The 15340-nt window shown below is 46.4% G+C and overlaps 1 protein-coding gene across 1 annotated transcript in view; it reads left to right on the top strand.

Annotated features, from left to right (window-relative positions):
• Positions 1 to 15340, top strand: part of ODAD2 (outer dynein arm docking complex subunit 2) — a 161933-nt gene that overhangs the window by 105201 nt on the left and 41392 nt on the right. The window contains exons 23-24 of the mRNA XM_083407204.1: positions 2647 to 2887; positions 8296 to 8455. Of these exons, the coding sequence (XP_083263330.1) occupies positions 2647 to 2887; positions 8296 to 8455 (401 nt within the window). The remainder of the gene's footprint in view (positions 1 to 2646; positions 2888 to 8295; positions 8456 to 15340) is intronic.

Genomic DNA, 15340 nt, shown 5'->3' with positions numbered 1-15340 from the left:
CCTTTACGTCCCAAGAGAGGGTATCTATTGGCCCATTTTGACAGGTGAGAAACCGAGGTCCAGTATCTTCCTCGTCTGTACTTGAGAGGATTGTGCGCGCGCCTCCATTCCTATATTTCCTTTCACTTTTGTGCGCTATCCCCCCGTTCAGTTTGATGGCCATCCCTGAAATCTAGAGGATGCTCATTTAAAGCACAAGTTGAATTGGGAGCCCGCTCTTTAAGATGTGGAAGGTGTTTTTTAAGCGTTGGCTCTGCGCGCGCACACGCTTGAATGGTCTCAATGCATTGCAGCCTGGGTCATATGACGGAGGTTTTAGGGTCATCCGCTGGTCTAAAGCTCCGGCACCTCGCAGTTCCTCTAAGCCAGGCATAGGCAAACTCAGCCCTCCATATGTTTTGCGACTGCAACTGCCATGATCCCTAGCTAACAGGACCAGTGCTCAGGGAATTGTAGTCCCAAAACATCTGGAGGGCCGAGTTTGCCTATGCCTGCTCTGAGCACCTAACGTGTTTTTCACGAGGACGCCTTTTCACACGTCAGGCTGAAATTATCCCTTGAGCTTCCCCTGTCAAGACGCCTGGACCGGAGGACCTTCAGAGACAGACAACATTGGAGACCCGTGTCGCTATCCCAGACACGCACTGCCCCTTATCAACACGTGGCGCAAACAGCGCATTTGACACCGCAGATAGAAAAAGCCCTTTCGATCTTTACGCATCTGCGGTTTAACAACCCGCTTTCAGACCTCTCGGCTGCTGCTTGTGGCACCTGCTCGTTAATAGGGATTGGATGGGAAAGAAAAGGGATAAAGCAGAGCCTTTTTACACCTCAGTTTTGGAAAAGTCTGAGCGCCTCCACACCTCGCCAAATGTTAAGCGTTTCCATCCTTCACCTGGAACGCCTATTACATTCGTTTAATTCCTGGTTTTCCACCCCGCTTTTTGCCCCGTTTCAACAACCCCCTTTCAATGGGTCCAGCGGTTCTGCCTTACTTTCTTCGCCCTGCCCTGGCCAGAGGGGAAACGGACCGTGGCCTCTCCTCGTTTCCAGCCCCCCTTGAGTTCGCGCAAGGAAGAAGATTAGAATCCTATGGACGCCTCAAGATCCCCGGGGAAGAAATGTTCTGCCTATGTCCTTTTTGTCGACTTTGACGTGAACGTTTGAGGCTTTGTTACAGCGGATGCTGGTTCCCCGGGGAAAACGGGACACTCCGTCTGGCCTCCCCTCCACCTGCCTCTCTTCCTCCTTAAAACCAGTCTAGAGGGTGACTAGGCTGCCAGCTTCCTCCTCTGTCGTCTCAGTGTTGCCCTTCAGTAGGGAAGAGAGAAGATGGAGACAAAGTCACTGCCTGTCATTGGCTCCGCCTCTGGGCACCAGCCATCACCTCAAGCGATGCTTTTTGAAAACAAGATCCCGCCCACCCCTTCTGCATTAAAGGCAGGTGACTGTAGTTCAGTCGTAGAGCATCTGCTTCCCATGCAAAATATCGCAGGTTCAGTCTCACGCAGGACTGGAACCCTGGAAACTGGCTGTGTGGGACCAATGCAGAACGTGATGGGGCAAATGGTCTGACTCGATATAAGGCAGCTTTCTAGGCTGAGAGAGGAGACAACCTCGCCAACCCCAAGATCCAGGAACCCTGGAGGGTTGCAGTAAGAGATGCTCCCTCCACACCTGCTAGACCAGGGCCATCACTTGAAGTTTAAATGGCACTTTGGACTGACTTGGAATGGAAACGGAGGCTTGGCTTCCCACCCACCTCGCACTGCGTGTGTGTGACACGAACTGGGATACGACTTAAATTTCGTGGGCTGAAGCTCCGTTCAAGAAACGTTCCCTTTTTTAAAAGAAAGGTGTCCTGGTAGTTCAGTGTGTGTGTGGGCAACCTTTGAGGGTGGATCCTGATACCCCAAGCCATCCACCTGTGGCTTCCCAGATGTTGCCGGACTCCAGTCCCATCTGCCGCAGGCTGCACGGTCCATGGTCAGGCATGATGGGGACTGGAGTCCAGCAAACATCTGGAGGGCCGCAGGATCCCCCCCCCCTTGATCTGCGGGGACCGAAATGGCTTGGGACCATAGCTGTCAACTTTTCCGTTTTCTTGCAAGCAATCCTATTCGGAATGAGGGAATTTCCTTTTTAAAAAAGGGAAACGTTGACAGCTATGCTTGGGACTCTTAAAAGGCCTTCCCTTCGTGTAAACGCATCCTCTAAGACCGAGTTCTAACAACAGCTCTTTGGATAGCGGGTCAAAAAAGCGGCGCGCTTGGAGTCCTGCTCAGGTGGGGCAGTCAGATGGGGATGCGCCTTACTTCCCTGAGTAGGGTCAAAGGGCGCCCTTGCTCCTTCTGCTGCATGGGACTCTGTGCATCTTGCCCCAAAGCCCTCCGGTGCCTGCTGCCCCCAAACAGTGCGCCCTGGGAAGCGCGCTCCCTTCCGCGCCGCCCCAGCGGGCCGCTCCCCCATCCCTTGCCAAACCCGCCGGCCTCCATCTCCTCGGCTTTGGCGTCTCCGGCGACTTCAGCTGCTTCCCCCACCCCCTCGAGTAACCCGATGCTTCTCCTCCTCCTCCTCCTCTTGCAGCGCCCGTCGAGTCCTCGGCGCCCCTGAAGCGCAAGAGCGCGCGCCTCCTTCGCCCCGGCTGACCAGACTCTCCTCAGCCCCGGCCGCCGGGCTGCCCGCGCGCCCTCCCCGCCACCATGAACACGATCGTCTTCAATAAGCTCAGCAGCCAAGTGCTCTTCGAAGACGCCGCCAAGGAGAGGGAGAGGAGCAGCAGCCGGCCTTACGCCGGGGTCTTGGACGTGTCCGCCCACCCGGAGGTCCTCATTCCTGACAGCCCGTCCATGAAAGACAACCTCAGCCTTCGACATAGGAGAACAGGGTAGGAGCCCCCAGGCCGATGGTTTGGAAGGCGAGGGGTGGGAGAGACGCAACTCTGATCATGTGGGAAGCTTTGCGTTGTTGGATTAATCCTAATTATGTACCGCTTTTCAGCCGGACCTGAAAACAGTTCAGTTTCTCAAGGCAGTTCACAAATAACAATAAGCATAGGCTCTTTTTTTGTTTTTTTTAACAATAACCAAAAAAATGTTGCCTCGTAGGAATTCAATCAAGCCCTTACTCGCCTGATCTAGTGGCTTTGTAAAACTTCGCCCCACAAACATTCCCTTTCTGAACAGCTAGGGCACTTTAAATAGATTTAGAGAACCCACCCTTCTTATGACGACTTGAAAACAAATCCCCATGATTTGCATTTGCCTCCATTGATGTTTGTAAGATCCTAGTCCAAAGGTTTATGTAAAATCCCACTGTGGTGTTCAGTGAAGCTGTCTCCCAGAAAAAAAAAGGTTTATGGCATTGCAGATAGTGGTGTAAAAATATTGGAGTGATTACAGGCAAGTGTATCAAATTTAGGGCTACATCCAGAAACCGGTTGCTCCCTGCATATGGTGTGAGTGTGAAAGAGAGGATTAGAGAGGGTGCTGTCTGAAAGCTAAGTAATTTAAGGGTGGATTTAAATCCAAAACATGAAATCTGGAAGCAAGTAAACTCTAGTGATAAACTTAGAATCTATAGCAAAATATTACCCATTGTAAGAGACAGGCCATGTGGCAAGCAGCAAACCACCAATGGACAGTGCAATAGACAGTAACTGAACTGACTAACAAAAGAGTTCATTGGATTGAGGACATACCAACAGTGACTGACAAAATTATTGCTGTCTAGAGTTCTTGCCGGGTTTTTTTAAATATATAAAACGTATTTTGCCATAGGATCCAACTCCTAGGAGCCGAGGTCCCTTTGCTCCCCCAATAAAATATTGGGGGGGCCACTCCACCCCCCAGTTGATGGACATTACCATTCAAATGGTGTGTATGTGCCATGTCTTGTGATTGACGATGCAGGGTGGGGCTAAGCTGGGACCCCCCCCAATTATTTATTCAAGTTGGCAACCCTGTATTTTGCAAAAGCATTGTTTACAGTATATTACAAAAGTTTATTAAAAGTTGCCTTCTTCCAAAGAATGGAACACAGGAGTAAGATTGTTTTGTATTAATTGCTACAACACCTATTGCATCCTTCTTCAATGTGGTGACCTCGTGTTTTGGATTACAGTTCCCTTCAGTCCCAGCCAGCAAAGACTGACACATTGGGATACAGAGTGCTTTTACCCAAGAATTCATCTACTACACACTAAGGCTGCAATCCCAACTCCACTTACCTGGGAGCAAAGCCACACTGAATTCAGTAGATACAGTTAGGATAGTGTTGAAAATCACATGCCCCAAATAACCCAGTTTTACTTTGCCTGTTCAGGGACAGGCAGAAGGGAGAGGGGTGCCCCCATTTCATCTTTCAGCAGCATAATTCTAGACACTCTTGTTTTTGCATGCAAGTTCCACTGAACAAAAGGTGAGAAGCCTGAGGATAAACATGTGTAAGCTCAGGCTGCGCATCTGTAGTCAAGTGATAACTCGATAAATTTAATACGGTGCTTAAGAGATGTCCAGAATGCTAAAGACTGAAACAATATATTTTATAGCTGAGTTACCAATTTTAAAAGATTGCATCAGCTCATACTTCTAATAGCATTTCAGGTTGGCAAGAGGGTGATTGTGTTTCATCAAGATTTTATTTCCAGCTGATTCAGGCAGAATTAGATTTCAAATAAAGTGTTAGAAGGCAAAAAGCCCAAGAGGCTAAAAAAAAAAAAAAAGGTGAGAACTGGGAATTTTGGGGAGGGGGGGGACAGATATGGAACAAGCCGCAGATGTAGCCTGAGAGCAGCACCTTCTGGAAGTGATTTGGTATTACAATCTCAAGCCGCAAGTCATTAGGGTAGCAGAATGCGAGAAGGACAGATCCGACCCGTGGAAGCTATCCTGCACAGGTCCTAGTGAAATGAATCAGAGCCATGCTGTTGAGCAGCTTGAAGATATTAAAACAGGGCTTGTGTGCAGCAGAACATCCCGGTGGATTATGCCTCAGCCTAAAGTGTGTGTGTGTGTAGTTTTTCTGCTTTGGCCATCAAAATATCCTTGGTTGGTTCTCTGTCAGGAACAAACTTCCCATTGTATCTAATCAGGTTGTGATTAGATATGAACTTGTGCATGCAGTTGTTTAGGGCACTATGGCTGAAATCCTATGCAGACTTACGTGGGTATAAGTCCCATTGAACGATGTTTAAGACCAGGCTTGGCATTTGTTGAGATGTGCCAGAAAAACCAGCAGATGTCTAAAAACGTTGTTAATACCTGCCATTGGATGGACTTCTGTTGGTGTAGGAATGTGCATTCATTCCACCAAGCAAAACCTTCTCCTTCACCCAGTGAAAAGTTCCAGGTACAGCTCATTATCTGGCAACAGATATCACGTCTTCCATTATGAGTGTTTTATTATCTGGAGCAGAGCTAAAATATTAATGGCCTATCATCACTGGGTTGTGAGTGAAGGCCAAATTAATTCCACTTAAGATTGGCTTGATCTTGATGTGCAAATTCCTGACATGTGAGGAAGGGTGGTGCTCTCGTGGCAACTAGACCATAAACAGATGTGCACTTGGGAGCACTGGAGAGGAGCATGGGAAACGGACTGCTGCAACATGTTGAGTAATCCGATGTTCAGACGGCTTTAATACCAAAACAAGCTGGACTTGGATCTTCCTTTCCTGTTTTTAAAAATTCTTGTTCTAACAGTCTGTGCTGATATTAATTGTAGATAACTGGGGGGACTCGAAAGGGACAGTGGCAGAGCTTCTGTCTGGAATTTAGTTTTTTTTTTTGGTAACTCATAAGCACCCATTTTTGCAATAAGCAGTCTTCTACGGGAGGAAGGCTATGGTCAGACTGGCCCTATTTTGGCGCCTTGAAGTTTTGCAGGACCCCTGCATTTGTTACAGTTACCCCCTCCACTCCTCTGATGAGCAAGGAACAAGCCTTGGGAATGATTGAAACTGATTCTGCAGCCCTCAGTGCAGGTTTGCTTGCCCAGTCTGATGCCTTCCTAGTGCTGTGGACTGCAACGCCCATCGTGGGACTCCCATCAGGGTCCCAACCCTGCTGGCGAGGACTGATGGGAGTCATGGTTCAAAACATCTGGAAGATACCAGGTTGGGGAAGGCTGCTGTATACATTGCTCTGGAATGCATGCTTTGCTGCACACAGAACCCCACCCAAGAACTTGAGCCCCAAGTGGGATGGTTTGAGGAGAATACAAAGGACTGAATGCATCCCTGTGCTTCCACCTCTGGACTGGCACTTAACTATAACCAGTAATCTGACTTTGCTCCCATTGGTCTACCAGAGCAGTTTGTGTGCAGCAGCCCAGTGCTGGGTGCACATAATGCTGGACTGGTCCATTTTAACTTGGAGCTGGTATGCCTTTTGCTATTCTTCCCATGCCTCTGTTGGTACATGCTTTCTTGTGCGCCACTGATGGAGAGCCTTGGTGACTGGGAGCGGCTGCTGAGACCACATAACACCGGTCTTGAAAGACCTACATTGGCTCCCAGTATGTTTCCGAGCATGATTCAAAGTGTTGGTGCTGATCTTTAAAGCCCTAAACGGCCTCGGCACAGTATACCTGAAGGAGCATCTCCACCTCCATCATTCTCCCGGACACTGAGGTCCAGCGCTGAGGGCCTTCTGGCGGTTCTCTCACTGCAAGAAGTACCAGGCAGAGGGCCTTCTCGGTAGTGGCACCTGTCCTGTGGAACGCCCTCCCATCAGATGTCAAAGAGATAAACAACTATCTGACGTTTAGAAGACATCTGAAGGCAGCCCTGTTTAGGGAAGTTTTTAATGTATTTTTAATATTCTGTTGGGAGCTGCCCAGAGTGCTGGGGAAACCCAGCCAGATGGGCAGGGTATAAATAATAATAAATAATAATAAGTTGTTAGTATTATTATTATTAATAATAATAATAAAAGGCAGAGTTGAAGGAATGGCCTGTGTGTGAGAGAGAGAGTTTATCAGCTGTGCTGTACTTGCTTGCTCTGACTCCTGACTTACCTTCAGCTCTCTCCCCCCCCCCCCCAAGGCTCACTAGGGGAATCCCCCTCAAAGTCTGCAGGCTCACCCAACATAAAAGAAGAGGCGAAAGAGTTATTTATGTCAAATACCAAGTGTTTTCTGTTAGCAAATACTGTTTTGTCTACCTCTTTAAGAATTATTATTTTAAATCGCTCTTCCAAGGTCAGGCAGCGTTTCAGCAGCTTCCTTACTCGGGGAAGGCTTGTTGTTTTCATAAGATGCTAAGAGACCATATGCAGGCTCCAGAGCTGCAGTAGCAGAACAGTTCAAGTTACTGAAGCCTTCAGCTTGGCAGGTCCTCTGCCTCTGGCCCCTGAGCGACGGCCTTGAATCTCGCTTGCTTATTGCAAACAAATGCAGTGCGTACGTAAATATTCCTTAATGTCATTATGGTCTTCCACGCAGGCTAGGAAAAAGAAATAGAGATGAGGCAAGCCCTACTCCTTTTATTTGTGACCAGTGAGCACCTTTGGTGGAAAAACCTGAAAAATACTTACTTATGTATAATTTGCACATCCAGATTCTCGCCTATTCCTATAATGCATGAAGCAATTTAAAAGTGGGGTGGGGGTTTCCAGCAGTTTCTTTAGATCCTTGTAGAAAAAACTCTTGTCTGCTTGTGGGCTTCTCAGAGATGTTTGGAGACATCTGGACCAGATGGACTTTTGGTCTGACCGGCCAGGTTCTTTATGTTGTTTTCAACGGTTGCTGGAAATAGCGTTTAGTGGTAAGGATACCTGGGAGCTGCAAGTACTAACAGACACTAACTAAAAGGCACTGAAATCCTGGGAGCAAGTCCTATTTAACGCAGTGGGATTCACGTCTGAATCAACGGGGAGAAGGTTTCACTCCGCATTTAGCTAAAGTCAGATGTGCTCCACTGAGAGCTATGGAACTGAAGTGGTTCATAATTAAGGGCCTATCTGCACTATACATTTAAAGCAGTATCATGCCACTTCAAATAGGCCTTCAGGTGCCCTCTACCAGAGTTAAGTAAGCACAGGACTTGTACAGCATTTATCTCTTTTTCTCCAGCATCTTTTTCCATTTGGCATGGAGGATACCCCCACCCCAAGACATTCCCCTTCACAAATCCCCAGTTTCCCCACTCTGCATCTGATTTGGAGTTTGACTGCCTAGTGTTTTTGTGCTATGGTACTGAGAGTAAGGAAGATAGGAGACGATAGGGCATGCTGACAGGCCCACCTGGCTATAATCCTCTCAAACCCTCAAACTCTTTCTCCTTGCACTATACAGTACCCGACAGAACAGTGGGAAAGTGAGGCACAAGCGCCAGGCATTGCAGGACATGGCGCGGCCGCTAAAGCAGTGGTTGTACAAGCACCGAGACAACCCATACCCCACTAAGACCGAGAAGATCTTGCTGGCTCTTGGCTCCCAGATGACTTTGGTGCAGGTAAGAATGAGCTATGCCCCTTACCTGTGTGACTCGCACCATCTCTGAAGATGGGCTGGCCTGGTTGCCCCACTTGTACTGAGCATCTTCAGGCTAAACTAGGTGTGATTGCAGCAGATCTGTGTGTTTTTAAACCAAGGTGTGACATAATTGCATGGGAGGCATCTCCCTATATCCCACTGCCCAAACTACGTCCTCCTCGGCCAAGCTCAGATTTTGGAAGGGAGCTCAGGTGGGAGAAACATATATCGGGTGGAGGATCAGGAAAGGTGAGTCACAGCAGCTTTCGGCTCCCTTTGCAGGATGTTGGTTTGCCGGAACAAAGGGATGTCTTGGGAAACGAGCAGGCTCTTCCTTCCAGTGGTTTGCCTCTTCGTCCAGGCCCTTTTCTCCCAACCCAGCTCACTTCTCGTTTCAGATAAGAGAGACTGCAAGAAGGCCAGTTATATGAAGGGAAAGGCTTGTTACCCAGAGACAGCCCTACCTTTAAGCAGAGTGAGATGACCAACTCAGATGGCAGCAAGGCCTTGGGAGGAGAAATTGGTTTGTGTGTATCACGTGGCCTCTCTTCCCTAGGCTAACCTGCTGCCTTCAGGTGTAATGGAGGCTGCTCCCTCATCTCCAACGTTGAAGGAAGATGCAGCAGAGAGGCTGTAGCTCAGTGGTGGAGCACCTGCAGAAGGTCCCAGGCTCAGTCCCCAACATCTCCAGGTTGGGCTGGGAGAGACCCCTGCCTGAAATCCTGGAGAGCTGCTGCCAGTCAGTGTTGACATTACTAGACTAGATGGGACAATGTTTTTACTGTGTATAAGACAGCTTCTTATATCACCCATGTAAACCCACACAACTGCTCCAATCTGCAGAACTGGCATTGTTACAGATTCCACGTAAAAACTGCTCTGCATTTTTAAGAAATCAATGTTTCAGTCCTGCAGTACCCACACTTTGCGACTCCCTGCTTATTGACGCCAGGCAGGCAGCTTCCTCCACTCTTTCCAGTGCCTGCTAAAAACATTTTTGTTTTGGCAAGCCTATCCAGACATGTAAAAGGTTGGCATATGTTTTAATCTGGGTTTTAGCCTATCGTTTGACTGGTTTTTTAATGTTTCAAATAGTTATTTTAATCCAAATTTTACGGGTTTCTTCTTTGTGTAAACCACTTTGAGGTTTTATTACAATTAAGCTTCTGTACATGAAATGGGGAGCACCAACTTATCCTTTTCTTCAGGCAGCAAAATTTCTTGGGGGAGCCCTGACAGTGCCTGGTACCCCCACACCCCCTTTTAAAGCCAAAGATTGAGGGGTTCCTGGAGGACAAAGTTGCCTTCCGCAACTAGGTAATGATCGCACAAAGTTCACGGCAGCCTTTCTGGAACACCCTTCGCAAAACACTGTCCAGCCTCCATTCATTTTAGGAGAACTTGGGTTAGAGAGCACTTAAGGGCCAAAGTTTTTTAAACCGTGCCTTCTTGACTTCTCAGGGATTATGTTCTTCAGAAATGAAATGCCATGTTTGGTAAAAGAACACTTCCTTTGTTGCCTGCAGATCTGTCTTGGTTGACATGTAGTCCAAAAGCAAAAAATAATAATATTAAAATAATAATAATAATCCAGATGCTCCTTCCACACTTTGCCCAGAAATGCTCTCACATCTGCATGAAAACACATCATTCAAGGGAAAGGAAAGAATGAAGTTGTGGTCCAGAGCAGATTACTGCTTACAAAGAACTGATCCTCCGAGACAGGGGCACTATCACAAATCACACCAGAGTGATTGCAGAACAGCCCCACTGCAGTCAAACTGACTCAGATTGACAGTGATGTATCTGTGAGAACTGGGTCATGTTTTCACATCTACTTGGAAAAAATTGTTTCTTGTTCCCAAAAGCTGCACACTCCAGATTATCAAATAGTGCTGCATAACTGGCTTTAATCTAGCACCGTACAGTGCCAGAACATTTCTGGAGGAGACCAAAATAAAATGTGTTTTCCTGATTTGTATTTCCTAGGCTTACATTCCTGAAGCTTAGATTGGCCTCCTCCTTTTCACATCAATCTGTCCAATTCCTTAACACTTGCTGTGTTCCTTTTATTCAGTCCTGCTGTCCTTGTGTTTGAGCCATAGCTTTATGTTAAGTTGTTCTGTCAAGCCTTCCCTTCATCACAGTATCTTTGTTTGTTCCATGCATACCACTTCAAGAAGTGTTTGCTAACAAGTAAAAGCTGGGCAGCCAACCAGTTACAAAAATCATGTTAGTTTTTAGCTAATTAACTGGTTACACCTGTGCATATAAAGAAAAAATATAGTTTTAATATTTAGAGACTGTGAGCGTGGTCTTCAGGGACATTTCCACTTCTGCCTTGTGCAGGACAAAGTTACTCAGATAATAGGGCGGCTGCTTACACATGGATAAATGCCACAACAAAAAATTGCAAGAGGATGCAGATTGTGTAACATCTGTATATGGTAATTTATCTGGGCCGCGTGCAAATAAATAAATCTACTACTGCAAGGACCTTCGGCTGTGCAAAGGAAATTCCTCTCCTTGTGCCTGGTGACACCGAAATTGGTTACAGGGTTTCCCCCAGTCCTCTGAGGCACATTTGGGGAGGGCATCTGGAAAGGGAGAAGTTAGGATGTGCAAGCAGAAAGCCTTGGGCTAGTGGATCTATTTAGATACTGCCCTGCGCATAGATCCAAACTTAGAAGTGATTACTGTAAATTAAATAGATATGCAATACATCTTCCTGTAGTGGAGAATCATAGAAATGTAGAATTGGAAGGAACCCCAGGGGTCATCTAATCCAAACCCCTGCAATGCAGGAATCACAGTTAAATTGCATGTGTTTCTTTCATGTAATACATGCATGCAGAAAATGAGATTCCCGGTGCGTACTACTGTTGTTCCCGATACAACATTCTGACCAGGTGACCTGTGTGCCTACTCAGTCTGCCATCCAGGTGTTAACCGCTGATGGTCAATTTCAAGGCCTTTTCTGCTCTCCCTTCTAGTGTCACTTTATCATTAAAGCACAGGCCTTCAAAGCGAGCAAGGCCTTCAAACAGCGATCATTATCTGACAACCCTTCAAATGGAGGACTTGTCATCCATCAGCTAGGATGCAAGGCCACCCTTTCTTTACAATGTAGCTTGTCTTGTTATTACATTATGGTGGCTTTTAAAAACTGCTTAACTGGGGAAATGTTTCTAGTCAAATCAAGATGTGTTGAATCAATTAAATGTAGTAAGCCTACTTAAAAGATGTGCTCTCCTCTCACCCTGCCTGTGGCCTCGCCTCTCTTCTTCTGTGCTGAGTACTTTTGGCTGTTTCCTCTGTCCGTATTGTCTCTGCATCCCCAAGGTTTTTATTTTTTGTCTTCTGCTTTCTTAACTCTTGCTTCAGTTCCATCTACATTAACACACATACATACAAAACCAGTTCTCATGCACCAAGGAAAATCCTACAGAAAGTTAAAATAGTGTTTCACACTTCCCTGAGTAGTGGAAGTTTTACAGTTAGGGAGGTGTGTGTGTGTGTGTTTATGAGGAATCATAGAGTCATAAATTGGGAGGATCATCTACCATGGCCTTTCTCAACCTGTGGGTCCCCAGATGATGTTGAACTACAACTCCCATGACCCCTAGCTAGCAAGGCCAGAGCTCAGGGATGATGGGAGTTGTAGTCCAACAACATCTGGGGACCCATAGGTTGAGAACCGCTGATCTAGCACAACCCTCTGTAATGCAGCTGTCCCGTGTGGGGATCGATCCTGCAATCTTGACATTATCAGCACCACACTCCAACCAACTGAGCTATCCAGGCCCCTGAGGAAGTACCGTACTAGAGACCTATGTTTGCAAGGCATGTTTGCAGTATCGATTTCTTTTAACTGTACAAGCCCGGAAAGGGGGACTAGGCAAGCACGCAGACAAGCGCTTAGCTGTAAAAATGCCATCAGTTCTCCCAAAACCAGCAGTGTGCCTTTTGGAAGACCCCCTGGTTCCTTTTTCACCAGCCAAATGTAAAAAAAAAAATGGCTCCTGTTGGCTCTCAAATTGTTTCCCTTAGCCCCAGCCAGGTAGATGGAAGGAGTCCCGTGGCCACTAGCCACCAACTGCATGACTTGGTCCACTTAGTGGGGTGTGGAAACCTGGCCAGTGGGCGAAGGGAGAGGTGGGTGGTGGTGATGTGTCCTATTTTATATAGGACAGTCCTCTGCTGTGCAGCCCAAGTCTGGTTTAAAGATGAAGTACTATAAGAAGCTCCTGCCAACCTAGCAGTTTGAAAGCACATCAAAGTGCTAGTAGATAAATAGGTACCGCTCCAGTGGGAAGGTAAATGGCATTTCCATGCACTGCTCTGGTTCGCCAGAAGCGGCTTAGTCATGCTGGCCACATGACCCGGAAGCTGTACACAGGCTCCCTCGGCCAGTAAAGCGAGATGAGCGCCGCAACCCCAGAGTCGGCCACAACTGGACCTAATGGTCAGGGGTCCTTTACCTTTACTATAAGAAGAGAGCAAGAGGGCCCTTGAAGTTGTCAATCAGTAGTTACCACCACCTGGGCAGCAGACTGAGCAGTCACCTGGTCAGTTTTCTCAACTGTAGGGAGGTGCACTGTATTTCTATTTAAATTATAGGAATTTGCACCAACTCAATTGGCATATGCACACAGAGGTCATCAATTTTGGTGATGCTCTCATTTATTTATTTTCTGGCAATGTGTTAAGTGGACACTTTAGGTGCAGACCACATGGCAGAGGACAAAACAAAAGGCAAAGGCATTCTGCAGCTTCCTAATTTGTCTTCAGCGCTACAAACCTGGCTGAGAGTAGGAATTTTTTTTTCAAGAGGGGCAAATGGCCTGTACAGAAGAGTTTGGTGGGTCCCGGGGTAGATGGCCAATAGCACACAGGCTGATGAGATGCCCGATATATGTTGTCTATTCCTGTGGAAGCTGATGATTCTTTGGTGGAAAGGAAATTTGTAAGGGCCCCAGGCCTCTAGAGAAGACTTGGGAAAAGAACCACTCAGCCTAAACGTAGTAGGCTGAATGCTGCTTATATTCATGCAACCCTAGCAAAGCCAATGGAGCAGTATGTAGTACAAGTTATTAGCCGCCAGCCCTCCCGGTTTGCTTTAGAGTTCGAAACTTTATACTCCTGAAACTAGCAGAACTGGAACAGGAAGCCATATCCGTCTAAAAGCCACAGCCTATATTTATCTCGCCAATTAGCCTCCAATTTGGAGGCTAGCAATTTGTCCTGCTAATTTGCAATGAATATGTCATGTTTTCATTTGCCCTATTCCCGTAGGGGTGGATTTATTTTATTTTAAATTTGGGTTTAGCCATTCCTATGAATTTAAGGGGGGGGGGGGATGAAGGAACATTCTTTCCAGAAGTGGAAATATGAATGGCTTTATTGTTGAATATGAAGTTATTTGCCACAGTATGACTAATGGACTGGTTCTGGCTTGCTAAGGATCATGCAATATTCAGGTTTTCACATTCATATATAGGATGCAACTTCCTCTGAAAGGGGGAGTATTTTAAGTTACAGTCCCCTTCTTGATTATTAACAATGTGTAGTATGGGATGATAATTATAATTCAACCAAAGAAGATAAAGATAGGCACATTATTTTGCTGTTTTGGAAAATGGAGCTGCCACTTTTAAATGAAACCAAGCCCAGGAAACACATTTGCTGAATGGAAACACTTTATAGGAGTAAGTAGCAGGAACTAAGGAGTTGTAAGTAATTTATTTTTTTTTACAATTTTTTATTAGTTTTTACAATTTACATTTATATTCAAATAGTATTCATAATAATCATACACATAAAAGATTCCCTGAATCCTTGAACTTCCCTCTACCCCTCCATGGGTTCCATTTACATTCCCTTTTTCTTTTACTACATCTTACAAGTTCTCCATTTTCTTGAAATTCCCTATTTTCCCACAGTTCTTGTTACAAGTGTTGTTACAATCCTGCCAAAGCTTTTAGTTGTTTACAGTGTTCTCCAAGATAAATTATTATTTTTTAAAAAAAAAATCCCATTCCTTAGTAAAGTTTCTATCTTCTTGATTTCTGATCTTCCTGGTCAGGAGTTGTAGGTAATTTCTGTTCCCTTAGTTTAGTCACGTCTCCCTAACCTGAAAAGCACGACACACATTTCTGTGCGCACACCCACTTACTTACTTATATCCTGCCATTCTTCCATGATGAAACTCAAGTTGGTATTACATTGGATTCTTGGGTGGAGATCTCCCATACAGGCACTAATTGAACCTGAGGCTGCTCAGCTTCAGCAAAGTGGCTGCATCACATGCCTTTAGGCTGGGGGTAGCCAATATGGCGCCAGACTACAGCTTCCACCAACTTTGACCATTAGCCATTCTGGCTGCCGCTGATGGGCATTTTAGTCCAACAAACATCTGGAGGGCACCATGTTCGCTACCCCTGCATCTTGGACATATGCCTTGCTGTTTAAGAAACCGTGTGTGAAAATGGCTCCTGAGTGTTTGCTTCCCAGGCCCGGAAAGCCCCATTCTGGGAGTGAGGGCTGCATGCCCAATTATTTGTGTGAGAAGAGAGCAGGCAGCTGAATCCATCCCTTTCTTCCCCCTTTCCCAACTAGATGATTGGTGCTACAGCCAGCAATCTGACTGTGCTGCTGTGGGTCTGGAACTATATACAACAACCCACTGCTGATTTTGCATGATGCTGGGTTATGGCCAACTAATATGAGACATATTAGTCTGTCACATTATATAATAGGGATATAGTTCATGCTTCAGCTGTCCTTGTTGGCCAGGGGGCTGTTGTTTTTTTCTTTGGGGGACTGTCAAAACTTGGCTGTTTACTAACAGTTGCTACTCTTCAGG

The sequence above is a fragment of the Podarcis tiliguerta genome (assembly GCF_965153285.1).
Source record: "Podarcis tiliguerta genome assembly, chromosome: 12".
Classification (NCBI taxonomy): Eukaryota; Metazoa; Chordata; class Lepidosauria; order Squamata; family Lacertidae; genus Podarcis; species Podarcis tiliguerta.
This window is presented reverse-complemented; position numbering and strand designations above follow the sequence as displayed.